The sequence below is a fragment of the Pelophylax lessonae genome (assembly GCF_965119305.1).
Source record: "Pelophylax lessonae genome assembly, chromosome: 4".
Classification (NCBI taxonomy): Eukaryota; Metazoa; Chordata; class Amphibia; order Anura; family Ranidae; genus Pelophylax; species Pelophylax lessonae.
The window spans coordinates 333,442,055-333,455,955 of record NC_138771.1 but is presented as its reverse complement, the minus strand read 5'-3'; the positions used below and the strand labels follow the sequence as shown (position 1 = coordinate 333,455,955).

The window sequence follows — 13,901 nt, the reverse complement described above, 5'->3', positions numbered from 1 at the left end:
TGACATGGCCGCCGCCATTTTCAATGGCAAACCACAGGAAAACGGCCGCCGTACACAGGTTACAGCAAAATGGCAGCCCCACGCGGAACCAGGAGGGATCTGGCGTTAATGTTTAACCCCTATGGTTCTAAATGGTACATCAGAAGCCTTGGGGTTTAGGTATCTGAGGATTCGTACATATTATGGACCTACCATATTTCTAGATATCACAAGAAACTAAAACACCTCTTGCTGTCTGTGGGGGGCACATGGTATAAATTAGTCAATGGCATATTGTTCCAAGTGGTGCAACATAAACCACGTATCAGTAATCTTACTACAAATGAATGCACAAATATTATACAAGTGCACATGTTTAAGAGCATTGTGGATGGGAAAAAGGTATTTTGCAGGTCAGACACGCAGATTCATTTGTTAGAATGGCCCAGTCCAAGTCAAGACCTAAATCCAATTGGGAATTGGAAAGACTTGAAAATTGTTGTGCAGACGCTCTCCAATCTGACAGAGCTTGAGATATTTTTTTTAAAGAAGAATGGACAAAAATGTCAATCTCTAGATGTGGAAAGCTGGTAGAGACATGCCCAAAAAGACTTGCAGCTGTAAATGCAGCAAAAGGTGGTTCTACAAAGTATTGACTCAGGGGGGCTGAATACAAATGACAAATGCACACCACACTTTTCAGAGATTTGTAAAACATTGAAAACCATTTACCATTTTCCTTCCACTTCACAACTGTCACTTTTTGTTGGTCTATCACAAAAAATCCCAATAAAATACCATTTACGTTTTTGGTTGTAACGTGACAAAACGTGAAAAAATTTCAAGGGGTATGAATACTTTTTCAAGGCACTGTAAAACAAATACTGTATGTTGTAGGATTCTAGCATATATATATAACAGCAGAAGAGAGAAAACCTATACAATGCATACACTGCATGCATAAAGGCATGCCCTGCCACAATTACCAGCCAGCGCTGGATCATTTGTGTTCTGGTACCGTGTTCCTTTTTCTGTATTACTAACTAGCACTGCATATGGGAAGAATACAATCCATCCTGCTTGTTAGTTCAACAGCTGCTTGCTATGTGGAGTAGATTTGCAATAAAGCTGTCCCATGGATCCATGCTCTTTAAATGTCTTAAGTAGTGGATTGAGCAGACTGTCAGAGCAGGTGGTCATCAGACTGGCAGTAGGCAGAATAGCAGGAGGGACATGAACTGATTGCTCTCAGGGTAAAACAGCTTTACTTCATTATATCTCTTTCTCCCAGAAGACTTTGCAAAGGATAAGTCTTGTTTATAAGAATGGTAACAATCTGCTCTGTGTGCCACTAAGCAAGGTCCTTTTAGTAGTACTTTAATGTTTGCCACTTGGGAAGTGTCAAACATTAGGAGGTTCTTCTAATGTTTATACAGCACAAGAGCTGAGCTCATCACAATAGGGACACCCTTACAATTATTTTAAGTTCACATATTTTTACTTAAAGCGGAGTTCCACCCTGGATTTGTTTTTTTTTTTTTTTTTTAATACCCCCGGGACAGTCAGGGCTAGTGCATTCCACAATGGCTATCCTCTGATCTGTCCCGGGTTGCACTTACCTGCAAGACGAAATACTTACCTTGCAAACGTCTTGTCCAGCGCTGCCATCTCAGATGTGGGCAGCTTGAAGCCAGCGCGTCCTCTTCGGCGTCTTCTTCCGCCTTCTGTGGTCCCACGATGCTCTGCGCCGGCCCCGACGTCACTTCCGGGTCGCGCGCGTCACCCCTCCACAGCTTCTGGGCATGCCCAGAAGCTGTTTAGAAGGGGATGACGCGCGCGACCCGGAACTGACGTCGGGGCCGGTGCAGGCGCAATGATTCCTGGGAGCTATGACGTCCAGCTCCCAGGAATCATTGCAGAGCCAGGAAGTGACGACGGGCCGCGGCCGAGGAAGGAGGAAGAAGGAAGTAAGGTAAGTATATTTTCTTCGCTACGAGGTAAGTAAAAAAAAAAAAAATATGCGATTATCCATTTCTTTTTCAGGTGACCCGGAGCGAGAAGATGGAGGTAAGTATAAAAATAGGGTGGAACTCCACTTTAAAGCAGTATTAAACCCAAAATGTATTATATTGCAGCTTACCAATCACTAGAGGTAGCTGCATTCGTTTTATTTTTTAGTCTTTTTGCCCCTCTGTTTTCACCTAGTGGTCTGCCCCCCAGTTAAACACCTCCTGTATTAGAGTGCTCCCACTCTGGTTGAAGGAACACAGGAGGCACAGCAGAAATGTCAGTTTGGGGAGGGGGGTTTGATGTACTAGCAGATTTAGACACCAACATGGGCGTCAGCAGAACTTTAAGGGGGGGCATCATTTTAAAGTCACCCATGCTCCTCCCCTTTTCAACAATGTCATGAAGGGGGGGGGGATTAGTCATTATTCTTATTTTGAGTATTTTTAAAGAGCAAACAGCAGCATTTATTTTTAAAGCATTAATCTAAAAAAAAAAAAAAAAAATCATCCTGTTCCTTTAAAGCATGTTATACAGCACTTTGCTGTGTAATTTTGGGCAATTCGATCACCTAAAACACCTGGCTGATCATGCCTGGCTATGTCCTCCCCTCTGTAAACTGATCACGGTATACCATGGTTGCTGAGCCCTGACACTGTGGTCAGTTCACGTGCCTCCTTCATCCTCAGCCCTCCTGTCCTCTCGCCCCCCTCTCTCCCTGCCTGTCTGCTCCTGTGTCTGTGCCAACCCCCCCCCCCCCTCCCCTCCTGCTGCTGTAGTTTCATTTAAAGTTTCATATCCTGTCTACAGTCTGTTTAATATTCCTATGTGCCCCTGTGTTTTATAAAAATAAGCCATTCTTTACAAGTTTTCAGAGCGCCACTTGCCACTCACATGACCCGCTGCCTCTCTCCTCCCGCCTGACATCAGTGAGGAATCCTTGGCCCTGCCTGTAGCAGGCAGCTGTCAGACGGGGAAAGGAGAGAGCCGACGAGTCACATGAGCGGCACCCGACCCTCTGAAAACTGGTAGAGAACGGCTTATTTTTTTCAAAACACATACAAAGACACACAGGCACACAGGATTAATAAACAGACCAGACAGGATGGTATAAAGTGGCTTAACTACATGAAAGGGGTAGATTGCCCCTACCTGCGGACGCCCATGCACACTAAATGAAGCCAAACTCAAGCTTACACTGCAGTTACAGCTAACAGCCTTTTATTCCTCTTGGGATGAAGTTTTCACATGAATAAAAGCTCATCATTGTAAGTATCCCTGCCAGTGGTAAATGTTTTTTTTTTTTTCAGCCCTCTTACCTAATCCAATTGCAGGAGAGCTTCTCTTGAAAGCAACAGACTTCCTGGCAGGACCAGGTGAAAATAAGAGAAAAAGTCTAAAAAATAAAAACTAATGAAGCCATTACAACTAAGTGGTAAACTGCAAAAAAAAATGGATTTTTGTAAAATCTTACCGTAAAATCCTTTTCTCTTAGCTCATCGACAGACGTAGTCCTCGGTGATACACCACCTTCGGGTTATGTTACCTCCGCAGGAGCAGGACTAGACAGGAAATTAAAAAGCTCTGGCCACACCCTAGGGGCAGTCCCAGAGGGTATATCCTCTCTCTCTCTGCCTCAGCAAATCAGTTATGTGAAAAAGCAGTGCTTAGAGAATTTAACCCAACCCAACTCCAAAACAGAGGGGCGGGGACTACGTCTGTCGATGAGCTAAGAGAAAAGGATTTTACGGTAAGATTTTACAAAAATCCATTTTTCTCTAGCGCTCATCGACAGACGTAGTCCTCGGTGATACACCACCTTCGGGACGTCCCAGAGCAGTATCACAACTGAGGGGTGGGAAAATGGAAATCAATCCCAATCTAGAAGGCCCAACCGGTGCCAACTAGAAGTTTACAATGCTCATCCTTAATGATGAGACTCAACCAAAAAAAGAGAAAACAATTTTTTTTTTTTTTTTCAAACAGAAAAAAACCCTCGAGGTAGACCACCGGTCTCCTCAAATTGCGGCCTGCAAAACCTTGCGGCCAAATGAGGCATCCGCCGATGCCGTCACATCAATTTTATAGAATTTTGTAAAGGTATGTACCGACGACCAGGTGGCCGCCTTACATACCTGGACCACTGACGCCTGATGGCGAAAGGCCCAGGAAGTACTGAGCGCTCGAGTGGAGTGCGCCCTAACAGGGAACGGAGGACTCTGACCCTTAATAGAATAAGCCTGTACCACCGTTTGTCTAATCCATTTGGCAATGGTCGCGGCAGATGCAGGCAAACCCTTTCTGGGGCCATCCGTGATCACAAAAAGTGAATCCGTCTTACGGAATGATTCCGTAGCTTTCAGGTATACCCTGATTGCCCGAACCACATCTAAGGAATGCAACGCATGTTCCCGATGATGCTTGGGCTGAGGACACAAGGAAGGTAGTACAATATCTTCATTCAGATGAAAATCTGAAACCACCTTGGGAAGAAAAGATGGCTTAGGATGAAGTACTACCTTATCCCTATGAATCACTAGGTATGGTGACTGGCATGATAATGCAGCCAGTTCTGACACCCTGCGAGCAGAAGTAATAGCCACCAAGAAGGCCACCTTCTGGGATAGAGTAAGCAAGGGAATCTCCCTGATGTTTTCAAAGGGAGGTTTCTGTAGAACCGACAAAACCAAATTAAGATCCCAGGGCGGTAAGGGCGCGCGGACTGGAGGAGCCAGGTGCCGCACCCCCTGGATGAAATTCCGCACCAAGGATTTGGTAGCTAAAGGCTTCTGAAAGAAGATTGCTAATGCTGAAACTTGACCCTTGATGGTGCTCAAGGCTAGCTTCTGCTCAACCCCTTGTTGCAAAAAGGCCAATATTCGAGTCACCGAATAGGTACGTGGAGGAAATCCTAAAGATTCGCACCACGCAATATAAGTCTTCCATGTGTGATAATAGACTTTGCTGGAAGTCGCTTTCCTTGCTTTAATAAGGGTAGGAATGACTGAAGTAGACAAACCTCTGTCCTTCAGTACTTGGGTCTCAATGGCCAGGCCATTAAAACCAGCGACTGTAAAGCACGAAGGTAAATTGGTCCTTGAGACCACAGACACTCCCTGAGACGAAGTTCCCACGGAACGTCTGCGACTAACATGTCCAAGTCGGCCAGGCCGGCTTGAGGAGGCCAGCCTAGAATTTCTAGGACCACTGGCGCTGATTGGATCTGAACCAGGCGTCCCTAGAGCTATCTGGCCCCGACCATCCGAGAAAGTCTGGTCGTTTTCTGTTCCCACACATTTATCAGATACCTGATAGTTATCAGGAAAGGTGATCTTTTCTGGTTGAACCTCAGGGACCGAAGTCACCCGACTAGAGGCTACTTGGCCTATCTGGTCAACCAGATCCGATTCCTGTGAGGTATCGGGACTAATCTTAGGAAAAGGTAAAGGAAAAGATCTTTTCAGGGAACGGTAACTACCGCTTCCTGTGGTACTTAAATGTTGGAAGGGAAGAATCGCACCGGTAGTAGTGGTTGATGCTCGATCTAATGTCCTGAATACCGGTGAAAACGTCCCCCCACCCTGAAACCGGGTGGGGGCGCACCTTCAGGCTGTGTACTCCTTTGCTTCGGGTTTGGCTGGGTTGGTCCCCTTCTTGAACCCTCCTGGAGGAGTCTTGCCTTTCCCGCTAGTACCAGCCGGGCGCCCTTTATGGGCGGTAAAGAAAGGTCCTCGCTTGTTGCGAGGTCCCTTAGCTTTTGCAGCCTGTGGCAAAAAAGTGCTCTTGCCCCCAGTGGCATCCTTAATGATTTCATCTAGGTTGGCTCCAAATAGACAATTCCCCTGAAAGGGGAGATTGGTCAAGGTCTTTTTGGAACCTAGGTCAGCTGACCAGCATTTTAACCACAGCACACGTCTGAGGATCACTGCTAACTTAGATGCATGCCCTAATAGGGGAGTAGTGTCCAAGGCTGCGTCACAGATAAACCGTAGCCCTTGTATGATCTGTTCCATCAAATCAGATGTCTCCTGGGGAATATCTTTTCCCCTAAGATCTTGGCGTACCATTTTCGCCCATTCCGTAAGTGTCTGGGAAACTAGACCAATAACGATTACTGGTCTAAATGCTGACCCTATCAGAGAAAAGATAGTGCGGGACTCTGCTTCTATCTTTCGATCCACCGGATCCTTAAAGGACGAAGTGTCCTCCACTGGAATAACCGTGGCTTTATTCAGCCTGGAAATAGGCGGATCCACGACTGGTGGTACCGTCCATTTCTTAATGATGGATTCCTCAAACGGATAGCGTCTAGCAATACGCTTGGAAATAGTAAAGGTACGTTTAGAATGCTCCCATTCTCCTTTAATCTGATTACCAAAACATTTAGGTACAGGAAAAGCCTTCGCCGTCTTGATGGGCTTATTAGTCCCAAAAGGCCTCTCTGTTTCAGTTGCCTCTGCCGGTAAAGCCTCAAGTTTTAAGGTTTCTTGCACTGCCACAACTAGTGCGTCCACCAATGCTTCTTCCTGAATTATAGCAAGAGAAGAAGCGTCCTCCTCACTGTCTGAGGGGGCTTTACCTGGGATAACAGCCCTTGCAGAGGAACCTGCAACTGCCGTGACCATCTCTGAATCTGAGTCAGAGGTGTCAGATGGTATAGGGGTAGGCGGGGGTCGCTTCCTTGACCCCCGTCCCTGACAGGCCGCCTCCACCCGAGCCACCATAGACTCCAAAATTGCTGTAAATGACTCTATACTCTGTGCACCGGCGGGTCCCGAGGCCCCCTCGAGGGAAACAGGTGGGGGAATATGTGTGGCAGGGTCCATAATAACTCCAGTTACTTCCTGGATAATATAATTCAAAAGTAAAGAAAAAAAAAAACTTTTTTTTTTTTTTTTTTCTTTTCTGACCCCCAGCGCCACAAAAAGCCCCTTAGTGTTACCTGCTTAGGGATCCCTATCGATCGAGAGAGAGAGAGATAGACCCCCAGGCTCACCACTTGATGCTCAGAGTTAAACTGCAACAGCTTACAGCGCTGTCTTGACAAACAGGAAGTCTCTTTGCTGGCTGCCCAGGAAGAAAGGAGGCGGCTCCGCCCCTCTGCACGCCTTCCGGCGCCTCCCCCAAGCTCCACGAGGTGTAGGATCACCTCAAACATGGCCGCCCCCATGCTGGAGACACGAGGCTACGCCAAAATGGCGGCTCGTGCGATCCAGCAAAAAAAAAAAAAATGGCGGCGGCCTAAACTGAATAGCGGTGTGCTGCAGGGCACACAACACTCTCTCTGCATGGGGATATGGCGTGGTTGGCGGTACCGGCCCTGGCGGACCGCGTGGCCGTTCGGGAGGCCTGCTATTAGCTGGAGATCTGATTTGGAAGGCAGTCTACATGTCCGTGGCTTCTGACTGGTAGGTAGCTTATACTTAACCCATAAGATTCCCAGAATGCCACAGATTACATCTTTAAAACATGTATACAATAGATTGTTAGCTCCCAAGCCAAGCCTCCTGGCTTTTGCACACATAAATCACACTCAAAGTAGGAGGATTTGTGACATGTTATAGGATAGAAAGGACTCTTTCTTACCATACAGAGAGGGGCCCGCGTTCACCACAAAACCCGTCAGGGAAAAAGGGGGAACATACTACTCACCATACCGGAACCAGGCGGGCACCAACTCCTGACAGTACCCCTCTCCACCGGGGCGGGAGGGCTGTCGACCGATACGGACGCCGTGACTCATGGTCTTTGGCGTTTCGGCGAGACGTTTAACTCGCGTGGACAGTCCTTTAATGGGACTTTGTCGCGGCCGACCCAGCGCGGAGCTATGGCCTGCACGCGCTCGTAGGCTGAACTGGGGTGACCACCGGATCTCAACATCCAGCCCGTCGCCCAGTTCAGCTTTCTTGCTTGAAGATCTCACAGGAACACTGGAGAAAAAAGCTGTCTAAAAAAAAATCCTTTAAGAAAAAATTCTTGCCAGGACCTAAGATCCCAGCAAGGTGTCTAGGTCCTTACTCCTAACTAGACAGAAAATAACTGATTTGCTGAGGCAGAGAGAGAGGATATACCCTCTGGGACTGCCCCTAGGGTGTGGCCAGAGTTTTTTAATTTCCTGTCTAGTCCTGCTCCTGCGGAGGTAACATAACCCGAAGGTGGTGTATCACCGAGGACTACGTCTGTCGATGAGCGCTAGAGAAATAAAGGTTTACTTTTGGGTGTAATACCACTTAAACAAAATCACTAAAAGCACATTTATTTACAAAAATGACCAGGCTGCAGTTAGATCTCTAAAGGGCACACGGACAGCCAGGACTACATCCAGAGGCCATTTAGCATAAGAGGAGCACCAGAACATGACATCTGGCCATTAGATAAAACTGGACTTTAGGGAAAATCCATGGAAGTAACCCTTGATGTTGCACTTTACTTGCGCAGCAAAGGTTAAATGCTTGTTTATTGTACAATTTTAAAAGCACTTTTACTTACCTTATATCTGGCACCCCCAGACTTCCTCTGCGCTATGTGACCTGTCCCCCAAAGCCACTATTCTTTGGCACTCTGTCAGGTTCAGGCACTCTGATGTCATAATGTACAATGCAGGACTGGCGGTCCTGTTTTGGAAGCAAAGACACTTTGCCCACAACCCAGAGCAACAGAAGGAAGAGGAAAATGCTGGCTGCCAAGGGAGTGAGGGATACGCTAGGTATAACTACTTTAAAATGTTCACCTGGTCAAAAATGAGCATCAAAGCTTTACAGTGCAGGGAAGCCCCAGTGCAAGGGTAACTTTGGATATTCCCCAAAGTTCAGCTTTAATCCTTTGAGTGGGAATGGTTTTTAGCCTGGTTGCATTTTCTTCAGCTATTCGGTTCTTTTCCTACAGGAAAGGCTGCTGTTGTGTCTAGGGCATATTGCAGAGATTTTTGTCTGCCCAGTTCAGCAAAAAGGCATGACAATCAATAAATAGCAACAAACACCTTACCCACTTGCCCCCGCCTAACGTACAATTACTGCAAAAGGTTGGCTCTATTGCGCAAAAAATCACATACTTGTACGTCATTTTGTACAATGTCATTTTGTACACCAGGGAGCGTGTGCCGCCGGAGGCAAGATCGCGCACTGACTGGACAGAAAGGGGAACTAATCAGCGCATTTGGCGGATCCGATGTCCGCCGGCCACCCGTGAGCATTGCCGAGAGAGGCAGAATGGCAGACTGCCTATGTAAACAATGCAGATAGCCGTTCTGACAGGGGAGGAAATAGAGATCTTGTGTCCCTGCTAGGCAGGAACACTGATCTCTGGCTTCCCCTAGTCAAAGCATCCCCCACACAGTTCGCAAGCACCCCCTAGGGACACATTTAACCCTTTGATCGCCCCTGATTGTAACCCGTGACAGTGTCATTAGAACAGTAACAGTGCATATTTTTGCACTGATTAATGTGATAGTTTCACTGGTGGTTCCCAAAAAAGTGGGAAAAGTTTGTTGTTCGGTGTCCAAATTGTTCGCCACAATGTCACAGTCCCGCTAAAAATCACTGATCGCCGCCATTACTAGTGAAAAATAAAATTCCATAAAAATATCCCATAGTTTGTAGACGGAATAACTTTTGCATAAACCAATCAATATATGCTAATTGGGGTTTTTTTAATACCAAAAATATGTAGCAGAATACAAAATTGCCCTAAACTGATGAAGTAGTTTGATTTTTTTCATTTTTTTATTGGATGGGTTTTAAAACCGAAAGTAAAATTGACGCTCTTTTTGTTTACAGTTAAACAAATAAATAAAATCGCAGGAGGTGATCGAATACCACCAAAAGAAATCTCTATTTGTGGGGGTAGAAAGGACATCAATTTTTTTTTTTTGGGTACAGCATTGCACGACCATGCAAATGGTCTGGTCATTGTGGGGCTGAAGTGGTTAAAGGGATTAAAGTCAGAAGGTTTTTTCATCTTTAGGAATTCTATGCATGAAGATAAAAAGCCTTCTGTGGGCAGCAGCTCCCCTTGGCCCCCCTAATACTTACCAACCCCCTTCTCGATCCAGCAATGTCCATAAGTGCCATAGCTGTTCGGGACTCTGCTTACTGATTTGCAGAGACACAGCAGCGGGAGAGACACAGCAGCGGGAGAGACACAGCAGCGGGAGAGACACAGCAGCGGGAGAGACACAGCAGCGGGAGAGACACAGCAGCGGGAGAGACACAGCAGCGGGAGAGACACAGCAGCGGGAGAGAGAGACACAGAGAGAGAGACACAGAGAGACAGAGAGACAGAGAGACAGAGAGACAGAGAGAGACACAGAGACACAGAGAGACAGAGAGACAGAGAGACAGAGAAAGCAGTGTTAAGTTCCAGCAGCAGTATAAGCTACTTCCCGTCTGCTGCTGGAATTTTAGAGAGCCCGGTTGAGTGCTTCCCGGCTATTCGGGAGAAGCTTTGTATTTTTATCAATGAATACAAGTGCTTCTTCTCATTGGACGAGGTGCACACCACCTCAGCCAATCAGAGGAAGCCTTTTATTCCCTGAACAAAATACAAGACTTCTCCTGAATGTTGGAGAAGCACTCAACCGGACTCTCATTCCAGCAACAGATGGGAAGCTGCCTGTATTGCTGTCAAAACAAATTTCCACTAAAGCCCCTTACACATGGGCTGAATATCCCCTGTTACAGTCGATACTGGCTGACATTCGGCTTGTGTAGCCTTATTTGACAGAATCCAATCTCACGGCCAGCTTCTGCCCAACAAGATGCTGAAAAATCAGAAGCTGATGATCGGCATCCGATCAGCGCTCTCAGCCAATGGCTGCAAGCACTGACCGGTGTGTTCTGGCGATCCCATTGTCAGAACACACTAGCTTAGAAGGGGGATCGCTGTCCCAAAATCTCATGGTTATTCAGTGACATCTTCCAGAACGCCTCAGGTTTTTTTTTCGTTCAGGCTACTGGGTTGAATAAAGGGAAAAATAAAATAAAAAATGACCGCGTGTACCAGGCTTAACTATGTAGCGAATGCACACAAAGCAGCTGTTCTATAATGGAAATACAGCTTGGCCCAAACAAACTGTTTAAAGTGAAATTAAACCCCTGGAATCACAACTTTAAAGTCTGAAAACCTTAAGAAAGAAAAAAAAAAGAAAAAAAGGAGTACATACATCTTCTGTTCCTGTGCTGCTAAATTACTTTGAAGTGAAGAAAAAAAATCACTGATCGAAGTTCTCAGAAACTGACTTTTCCACGAGTGTTGATCTCATATTCATCACTGTGTTCAGTGATATCTCCCATAGAACCTGGCCTGTACTGCTACTTTTTTGTAAGAGAACACAAGCAATGCATTTGTTGCCAAAATGTTTGACACCATTTAGTCTCCATTCACACTAGCGCGACTTGTCAGGTGACTTGGTCGCCTGCCATTGATTAGCACAGGACCCGTTCTAATAGGAGCGACACAAGTCGCTCTGACTTAGAAAAAGGGTCCTGTACTACTTTGGGGCGACCTGGAGGCGACTTGCATTGACTTCAATGATATGAAGTCCGCGCATGCCGCTGTGCACCGCGACTTCACAGGTCGCCCCGGCAAGTCGTGTCACCCCTGTGTGAATGGGCTCTTAGTGTTATTTTTTTAAAAGTATCTGATACGAGAACTGTGTTCCTAGTAACTGGTCACGTTTAAACTTGCTACGTTTAATAAAATGGTAAATGACTATTCTTGGTGGATATGCCTCAATATTTCTATTACTTAATATATACCCCATACATCATGAGCATCAAAGGCAATTACATTTTAGCTACTTTCCCTCATTGGATATCAATAGAAGATATGAATCCCTAAAAAGATTCTGCCCATATAGATATCTGGAACTAATAAGATTCAACTTTTTTTTCTTTTATAGACAACCTTTCACAAAAGATACATTATTTTTTTTATTTTTTTTAATCTAAAAAGTACACTTCCTAAAACAGTAGTTACAGCGTCACTCTCAGTAATCACTGTTCTTAGCCACGGGTAAGCACAGCCTAAATGATTAATGTACATGGCACAAGAAGGCCATTGTTCAGATATCAGTCTTGTGCAAATCAGTTCTGATGTCAGAAAAAATAAATACCAGGAAGAAATGTCTTAGCCAGGAGAAAGGAAACATGTGACTGGAATGCGAGTTGAATTTTAAACTGACATTACCACTCTCAGGTTCAGAAATTCAGATTAGCTTAGAAAAAAAAAAAATTAATAAATATATATATATTTTTTTTTATTGGATACGTTTTACCGCACAAAGTAAAAAAAAAAAAAAAAATAGTTTTTTTTTTTCTTTCCAAAATTGTCGGTTTATTTTTTATAGCACAAAAAAATAAAAAATGCATTAGTGATCCAATACCACCATAAGAAAGCGCTATTTGTGGGGGGAAAAAAAAAGGACATAAATTGAATTTAAGTACAGCGTTGCATGACTGCGCAATTGTCAGTTAAAATAATGCCTGGTCACGAAGGGGAGGGGGGGAAATCTTTCGGAGGTCAAGTGGTTAAAAAGTCTACAATTTAGCATATTCAGGGAAACAGGACATACATTTTTCATAGGGTCCCCCTTAAGGATTCTAATCTTTCCTGCACTCCCCAGCTGCTCTGTCACTTCTGAGAGTCCTACATCTAGACAATGGAGCTGGCACAGGGTTAAGGACTTAATAACTCCCTTCTGTGACAGTGTTTAGGCTTGACTATTGGCCCCCTGAGGCCTGGCTACCACTGTACATCCTAAGATGAAACCAAAGAGGACGCCTGCTTCTCCATACCTTGAAATATCAGGTATTTCTCAGCATTCGCACAGGTGAAAGGAGCAGTAGGGTAGTGCAGCAAAGGAGAACATTAGTGGGCGAGGGTAGGGGTCTAGAAGAGGAACCTGTCACTTTGCCCCTGAATAGATTCAACTCAGTAGGGTTCTTCCCACCTAAGATGTAGAAAAAAGCTGCAAGTTTAGAATTACTCACTGATGGCTCCAGTGTACGTTGGCTGTGTAAGATCTTTGGGTACCTTCCGGTAGATGTCAAACCTTAAAGAAAAAAATAAATAAAATTATAAAAATGTTTACATTAACAATACATTTGGTTTATGAAAGAATGCTCATCAGTGCATGCAACAGAACCATTTAAAATGATCTAAGAAGATGGAAAACGAATGACAGGTCTCTGGACTTCCCATTCCAGAAGTTCCACTACCACGTGTGAAAAGGCTCCAAACAAAGCAAAGACTACCTACTACTTTAATGTGCATTGTTTAGCTAGCTCCAGAGATCTGCCCATTTCTGGTCTAAGAGTCAAGTGGACAAAAAAAATAGTATGTTTTTAGTGAGAACGTATCTTAAATATTAAAACAGGCCTGTAGGTTTTTTTTTGTTCTTTTTCCTAATTTTAGATTGAAAAGGAAATAGAAAACATAACAGCTTTGTGTGCTGTCTGTGTCTCTATTACAGAGATTTACCTCTCCATTTGCCCTGGTGATGGTCATCACCGAGTCTAAAAGTGAGAATCCCAAATGTCTAAATCAGGAATGGGGACATTAGTTCTGGTGAACTAGTGATTTACCAGTGATTTCTTCACTTTGGAGAGATTCTCTCACTTCCTGTTGTGGCTATGGAAGAAGTGAAAGCAAATCTCCCTAATGGGACATGGACTAAAAAAAATGGATAGGGATTATAATCCTCCCTTACTCCATGCAAAAATGAAATGAAAAGTTTGGTCTTTAGTTCTGCTTTAAAGAAGGGTAATATGATAAAACTTTAATATTTCTACACGCTTGCTCTGGTTTGTTTTTATACAGGATTTATATAGAAACCAACAGTTTGTGCAGCTCTTTACAATCTAAAGAGAGAGCCAGTACAAGAGGTTTAAGAGGGCCCTGTTCAGAGAAATTACATT

At 44.8% G+C, this 13,901-nt stretch overlaps 1 protein-coding gene across 1 annotated transcript in view; it reads right to left on the bottom strand.

Moving 5' to 3' along the window:
- Positions 1-13,901, bottom strand: part of ERGIC1 (endoplasmic reticulum-golgi intermediate compartment 1) — a 173,313-nt gene that overhangs the window by 99,092 nt on the left and 60,320 nt on the right. Inside the window, exon 2 of the mRNA XM_082256903.1 lies at positions 12,975-13,036. Within this exon, the coding sequence (XP_082113029.1) occupies positions 12,975-13,036 (62 nt within the window). The remainder of the gene's footprint in view (positions 1-12,974; positions 13,037-13,901) is intronic.